The sequence below is a fragment of the Propithecus coquereli genome, unplaced genomic scaffold, assembly GCF_000956105.1.
Source record: "Propithecus coquereli isolate 6110/MARCELLA unplaced genomic scaffold, Pcoq_1.0 Scaffold70, whole genome shotgun sequence".
Classification (NCBI taxonomy): domain Eukaryota; kingdom Metazoa; phylum Chordata; class Mammalia; order Primates; family Indriidae; genus Propithecus; species Propithecus coquereli.
The window spans coordinates 2,962,880-2,970,818 of NW_012153063.1; the positions used below are offsets into that span (position 1 = coordinate 2,962,880).

At 35.6% G+C, this 7,939-nt stretch overlaps 1 protein-coding gene across 1 annotated transcript in view; it reads left to right on the forward strand.

The window, feature by feature from the left end:
* PIKFYVE (phosphoinositide kinase, FYVE finger containing) overlaps positions 1-7,939 on the forward strand; it is a 76,285-nt gene that overhangs the window by 4,787 nt on the left and 63,559 nt on the right. The window contains exons 3-5 of the mRNA XM_012661209.1: positions 1,719-1,837; positions 2,520-2,691; positions 6,934-7,141. Of these exons, the coding sequence (XP_012516663.1) occupies positions 1,719-1,837; positions 2,520-2,691; positions 6,934-7,141 (499 nt within the window). The remainder of the gene's footprint in view (positions 1-1,718; positions 1,838-2,519; positions 2,692-6,933; positions 7,142-7,939) is intronic.

The window sequence follows — 7,939 nt, forward strand, 5'->3', positions numbered from 1 at the left end:
AAAAAAAAAAAAAAAAAAAAAAAAAAGAAGTACTGTAAAGCTGAGTTGGTGGTCATGAGAAGGAAGATCAGACCTTCCTAGTCCTGTCTGCTTCCCTTCTGGGTGATATCCTTTGTACCTCATTAATAGGCCTAAGGCTATGCAAGATAAAGCCTGAACCACACCTGCAGGTCCTCAATTTGCCTAACAGATCCCTTGAGTCTGAGTATATGTCTGGTGACTTGTCTCTGATTAACAGACTTCCTTATCTTAATTTAAAATGTTCCAAGCCTTTAGACAAAGCTTCATTTCCTTAACCAATTACAAATCAAAGAATCTTTAAACACATCTATAATCTGTAATCCCCCACTTTGAGATGTCCCGCCTTTTTGTACCAAACCAATGTATGTCTTTCATGTATTGATTTGTGACTCTACATGTAATTTCTATCTTCCTCAAATGTATAAAACCAAACTGTAACCCAGCCACCAGGAGACCACTTGCTCAAGGCTTTTTGGGTGTGGCTCTCCAGGCCTTGGTTGAACATATTTGGCTCAGAATAAACCTCTTTAAATTATTTTACAGAGTTTGAATTCTTTTCCATTGACATGCAGTTTAGATAATTATTTCATTAATTAAATTATCTTGGGAGATTCTTTATAGATTTAGATTGAGATACCAACCTCTCATTTTTTTGTAATCCTTTCTTTCCTAATCAACTAAAACAAAGACCTAAAACAAATCTAGCAAATAGTGAGTTTGAGGAAGATTCAGGGTGAGGTATTTTCCATCTTACTTTGCCCACTTACTAAACCTGTTTTAGGTAAATGTGTTTAATAACATTTTCATCCCTGTTGTCAAACCACCTCCACTTCATCCTTAGGTTTTGTAACTGCTGGAGCCAGAATAGGTAGAAATTTCAGTTGTAATTTTGGTTTAAAATAAGGAAATAATAAGTGGCAACTTTGGTAGGCATACCCCATTCTGGCCACAAAGCTGGAATTTGAACTTGTTTTCTTATTGATAGAATTGGCTTCAGTATTCTTATTTAAAGTGTAAGAGATCTCTTTCAGTTTGGAGCTACAGGGTTGGGTAAGTCACAGAGAGGGGTAGGATTGGAGTTCTGTCAATTTCCTGGCAGTTTTAATCTATGTGGGCATTGGTCATATTTTACTATGGCAAAATTTACTATCCTGGATGTTGTGAAGTCTGTCAAAATCTTTGGGGGCTGGACTATTAAATTTCTTTCTGATCTGCTGCACGAGACTTTTGGATATATAGTCTTCAGACAGAACTGGACTGTTTGATCCTATTGCTTTCTTGTTTGACTTTAGAGACCAAGCTAGGTTAACCCACTGGGATTGCCTTTTCTTCTGCTAAATTTCTAGCAGTTATTTATTTTAGATGGAGACCAAAGGGTACAAGAAATCATTAATGAATTCTGGGCCATGTAAGTGATGTTCCCATTTCAGGCCTCAAAACCATCAATAGTCTCAGATAGTGCTTGTCTTAAGTGGTTCTTACTTGCTTGTGAAACTCTTTTTACATGATAAAAAGAAATACTTTCAACAGCCTCTTAATAAAGACTAGTTTTACCTCTCAATCCATATCACTGGCTGGGAGAACATAAATATTAATATATACTAACAATAAGAGGCCCTTTGCATCACATTTATACTTTTTTGTAGATAGATACTAGGGACTATTAACAATGATGCTTTTTTTTAAATCCGACTCAGACACAAGAAGGAAAGCAGAACCTACCTTTGGAGGTCATGACCCTCGTACAGCTGTTCAGCTTCGAAGCCTCAGCACAGTATTAAAACGACTCAAAGAAATCATGGAGGGGAAAAGTCAGGTACTGGAAGGTTACTTATTAAGCACTTAATGGGGATCATGCCGTACCCACTGAAGATGGTGTAATGCCACTTGAAAAAAAGTTTAATATTTCCTCTATCTATAAACACTGTATTTTTACACATAAGTTCTTAATTTTAATGTAGTTTAATTTATCAGTTTTTCCTTCTTTATGCTTAGTGCCTTTTGTGTTCTGTTTCAGAAATCAGGCCAGGGTCAGTAGATATTCTACAGTTTCTTCAAGAGGCTTTTTTATTTGTGTGAAGTGTAGAGGTCAAGCTTCCTTTTTACCTCATGGATGTCCAGTAGGACCTAGCACCACTGGTTTTGAAAAGACCCTCCTTTACCGATTGTGTTATAAGTCTCATCATTAGTCCCATATATGTGTGAGGGTATGCCAGGGTTCTCTTTGCTGTTCTATAGCTTTATTTTTTTCTATCTTTGCACCAATACTCTGTCTAAAATTATTGTAGCTTTAGAATAAATGCTGACGACTGGTGATATAAGTCCTTCAATTTTGTTGTTCTTCAAGATTGTCTTGGTTGTTTTGGCCTTTTGCATTCCCCTGTGAATTTTTGTATTAGCTTGTCATTTTCTGCAAAAGAAAGCTAGGATCTCATTTACCATTGCATTCTTAATAAATGGTATTTTCAAGAAGCCTTCATACATTTTTATTGTTACAGGATAGTGACCTTAAACAATATTGGATGCCAGATAGCCAATGTAAAGAGTGCTATGACTGTAGTGAGAAATTTACAACCTTTAGGCGCAGACACCATTGCCGACTGTGTGGGCAGATTTTCTGCAGTCGTTGCTGTAATCAAGAAATCCCTGGAAAATTTATGGGCTATACAGGTAAATGTATTTTATTGACAGTTTTACAATTTTTAAAGGTCATAATTATAAATAGTCATAATACAGGACCAGTATTAAGCCAATTTACATTTTGGGCTTTATGTGTAAGATATGGGGGCACAAAGCTGAGGGAGATACAGCTTTGCTTTTAAGAACTTTATAGTTGCTTAATAAAGTAGCTGGGAGTTTTCATAAATAGCTAGAGTAAAAGTATGGTAGATGCTAGCAAGAAACTGTAGGAGCCCAAAAACTTATTAAATAAGATTATTAGCATAGAGTAGATTACTATTTTTATCACTATGAGAGTTTTCATTTTACAAAGTACAAATCTTCCTTGCCTTATATAACACTGTCCTTCAGCAAATTGTATCTTACTTATGTGGAACATAGTCAAATTTTAGCAATACAGAAAATTTAAGTTATTTGTTGAGACAGAAAAAACTGAGCAATGGTGTGTGTAGTTATACAGTGATTTGGGAGTGAAAGGTGGACAGAAGTTACCCAAAAGAGTATACTCTTAACATCTTTCATATTATTTTTGTTATTGTGCAGATCTTTCTCTTGGTCTTATTCACTTTTTTTTTTCACCTAAAGTACTATAGAGTTCGGAGTTCAGAATCCCATTGTCTTTCACCCAGATTATGACTACAGCTTTTAAAAAACTTTGTTCCCTATCTTTAATTCATTTTTCATACTCTAGTCAGTAATCTTTATAAAATCTAATTTGATCATGTCAGGTTATTTCTCTGTGTGATACCCTTTTAGAACTCCCATTACTCTTAGGATAAAACTTGAATCGTTAATATGGTTGGTGTATTAGTTTCCTAGGGCTGCCATAACAAAGTACCACAGACTGAGTGGCCTAGAACACAGGAATTTATTACCTTGCAGTTCTGGAGGCCAGATCTATCATAATACAGGTCAGGGAACCAGTGTAGGGATTCTGCCAGTTGTTTATTCCAAATATATATTCCAGAACTGTGGAAATAACCACAGAGTAGGTTTGGGGACCCACTAAATCCACTGTGCAGTGGACCTGATCTAAAATTCCACTGACCACCAGACCTCCATAAGCCTCTACTCTGATTGGTGGACGGACCACAGTGATGTTTTGAGTCTCCTGGACTTAGTGTGTTTAGAGTCAATGTCTAATAATCCCTGAAAAGTTTGACCATTTCCTTCTTCTAAATGTATAGTAACCTTAGTAAAAGGCCATAGATCCCTTTGGGGAAGGCTGGTAAAAAGATTAACAGTATAAATTTCTGGCAGTGTAGTGGGGTCCTTTCTCAAGAGGACCCAATCTTCCTTTTATTCAAGGAGTTCTGGGTCTGTAAAGGGCTCAAGTCTGGGAATTGATTGAGGGGGATCATGTCTCTGATTTTAATGATTCAAGTTAGACTTCTGTCTACTTGCTGTAGAATTTTTCCTCTTGTATAAGTCAAGTAAGAATTTAGTTGACTGCCCATCTACTTCACTTCTAGGGACAGCAGGATCAACTAGCTAATGCCATAGGTCTCTTTGCGTCAGTTTATTCTGATTACTGCTTTGGTGCTGATGTCTATTATGGTAACTGTGCCCACCTTGTCTTTGGCAATTAAGTGCTGTTACCTGGGCCCTGCCAACCTGGTATCCACATATCCCCATTGCATTTAGGTTTCCTGATTCAGGAATCTACATAGGTGACATTTTGTGTGTCATTATTGTCACATCTCACCATGGACTGTCAGTGTTCTCTTTACTATTGGAAATAGAGTCTTTAGTACCTTTAAATCTAATCAGGTTAGAAAACCGATTACTGAAACCCAAGAACCAACTCAGAAAACTCATCTTTAAGATTCTTTTGCTCTAGAACCATTCTTGGTATCAAAATCTGTTTTAGGGTTCTCTAGAGAAACAGAACCAATAGTGTACCACCCTGCGCAAAGACACACATTTATATATAGAGAGAGGTTATTTTAAAAAACTAGTACAAGTGATTGTGGGGGCTGGCAAGTCTGAAATTCTTAAGACGGGCCGGTAGGCTGGAAACTCCTGTAGGATTTCATTTTTTTTTTTTTTTGTTTGAGACAGAGTCTCACTCTGTTGCCTGGGCTAGAGTGCTGTGGTGTCAGCCTTGCTCACAGCAACCTCAAACTCCTGGGCTCAAGCGATCCTCCTGCCTCAGCCTCCCGAGTAGCTGGGACTACAGGCATGCGCCATCATGCCTGGCTAATTTTTTCTATATATTTTTAGTTGTCCAGTTAATTTCTTTGTATTTTTAGTAGAGACGGGGTCTCGCTCTTGCTCAGGCTGGTCTCGAACTCCCGAGCTCAAACAATCCACCCGCCTCGGCCTCCCAGAGTGCTAGGATTACAGGTGTGAGCCACCACGCCGGCCACCTGTGGGATTTCTATCTTACAGTTTTGAGATAGAATTTCTTTTTCTTATGGAAACTTTAGTCTGTGATCTTAAGACATTCAAATGGTTGGATGAGATCCACCCATATTATGGGTGGGTAATCTGTTTTACTTAAAATCAACTGACTGTAAATATTAATCACATCGCCCCAAAATACCTTCACAACAGCATCTAAGCTGGACCAAACAACTAGTATAGTCAAGTTGACACATAAGATTAACCATTGCAAATGGGATAGTATGCTGGACACAAGTGTACATTGTGACCCTGAATAAATGTAAAATGTCTAGAAAAATGTCCAGGACATAGAAAGGAATTGATGAATGTTATTATTGTTGATAGTACTAATATCTGCATCTGTCATGCAGCTTTTTAATTTTTTATGTGTCTGTCGCCTCCAGTGGACTACAAGTTCTTTGATGGCAGAGCTGTGTCTTATCAACCTTTGTATTCACATCACATTATATAGGCATGCATGTAATAGGCCCTTGCTGATGAAGGATCTTAATGAAGTGAAAACTTTTCTGGTCACGTTTGGCTCTGTTTATTAATTTGATAATTTTTGTTCTAATAGCTGGCTGGTTAGGGAGATGTTCTTTATAGTCTAAGAAACAAACCAGGCTTTGTTGTGGTAAATTGAAGGTCTTTCTGCAGGGATTAATTTCACTTCCTCACCATAATTCTACTTTGATTGGCTGATGATAGTATGTTCTAACACTTTCATTTAACCTAGACTGGAGTTTACTTTTCTTTCTTTTTTTGTTTTTTGGTGGAGGGGTGCTGATTGAAGTGGCTATATTTTTCTTTAGATTTTAATACATTTCATTTGTTAAGTTGTGATACTGGAAATTAGTAATGTAACAAGTGACATTTTATTTTGATTTTACTTGTATAATTTAATAAAACTGACCACTATATAATAGTCCTAAAATGAAAAAATTAAAGGCCATTTATTACACTTGTTAGTAATTATGGTAAAAAAACAGAATATAGTTAACTTTTAGAAGTTTTTTGTATAACTTCAGTTTTATAATGTTAATGGGAAAAAAATTTAGGGAGAATTGTTAGATAACATGCTATTAGTATGGTTTAATTATTCTATCTCCTTTTTTAGTATACCGAAATGTTATAGAATCACTCAAAACGTTACAGAAAAACAGGGTAGAAATGAAAACTTATATTTGGGCAGGACTGCATCCTAACAAAATATATTTAGAAGTATTAAATAACTTTGCCCTCCTCAAAATATTTCATTTCCTAACTTTCACTATAGGAATTTCTTTTATAGTTTTTACTCCCATATGTTATATTGTATATAAGCCCATTTTCTATTAGCTTGTTTTTAAAATTGTGCCCCCTTGTGGAGGCCACTCTTCAGGGCTTCACAATAGAGAACTTAAAATATTTTTCTCCTTACTTTGCCTGTGGAAAACATGTTGTTTCCATTTGTGTTGGTTTGTTTATTCTATTAAAAAATGTTTTTCCTTGAAACTCCTTTTGGTGATAGATACCTTATTTCACTTTTGCAACCTTGAAAAAAATACTCTCTTAAGCAGAATTTTCTAGTATCATCGAGTCATATTTTCTTAATTTGTTAGAAATATTTGAGGTAATTTAGACACCTGCATGAATTTACTGTAATGATGGTTCTTAAAATATATAGAAGAGCTAACAAAATTATTTTACTCCTTTAAAATGTCTTTTTTGGAAGTCTTTACTTAAAGACATTCATTTCCCTTTTATTATTAATAGGTTAACTATTAACCCAAGTATTTAAAGTGTTTTGTTAAGTAATCTATTACTGTTATATTTTACTTAATTTTCTTTCTTTTTTTTTTCTTCTAGGAGACCTCCGAGCTTGCACGTATTGTAGAAAAATAGCCTTAAGTTATGCTCATTCCACAGACAGTAATTCCATTGGGGAAGACTTGAATGCTCTTTCAGATTCTGCTTGCTCTGTGTCTGTACTTGATCCGAGTGAGCCGCGAACACCTGTAGGGAGTAGAAAAGCCAGCCGTAACATATTTTTAGAGGACGATTTGGCCTGGCAAAGGTATTGTTACTTAAATGTAATTTTATTTAAATCTGAGAAATACTGATGGTCTTCTTACCTCTGAGTGCTATTGGTTAACATTTACCTTCTTTGAGATGTTTCCTGCAAATTCATTATTTTCTCCTTTTTCCTTGGCTTGCTTCCAAAAGGATTACAGGTGTTTATGGATAGTTATGATATTGACTAATTAGAATGTAAGGTCTGTGAGAGAAGACTTTATACCTTTCTTTTCACTATTCTACCCCAGATAGTAGGAACAGGGCATGGTATGTATAAGATCTTGTTAATATTTGTGGAGTTGGCAACAGAAGTCATTGAGATTTATAATTTCTAACGTAGCCTTCTTTGGGAGGGAGAATGCTTAGAAGATTTGTATTTGTAATATTTCCAAATGAAATTAGATTTTTTTCCTTCTGAAGGAACATTTCATGTTTTTCTATATGTCTAAACATGCTGCAGTGCCTTGTAGTGGAGGGTGCTACTAACGCTTTCTTGGAAGTTACCTGGAGTTGTTTGAATCAGAATCTTAGGTTCATCTGTTTCTGATTGTTTTCTTTAGCTAAATTATTTTCTTAAGCATAATACCAAATGTGGCCATGTCAAAGAGCTTAGAGTTTTAACTGACATCTCTCTGATAATTTATTTTCTCAATTACCCATTAAGGGAGTAAGGAATTAGCATATAATGAATCTAAACAGAAGTAAAAATGAATTAATTACAGCTACATTCAACATGTGTGAATCTCAGGGACATAATGTGGAGTAGAAAAGAAAATCATCTAATCATATATTCAGTAAG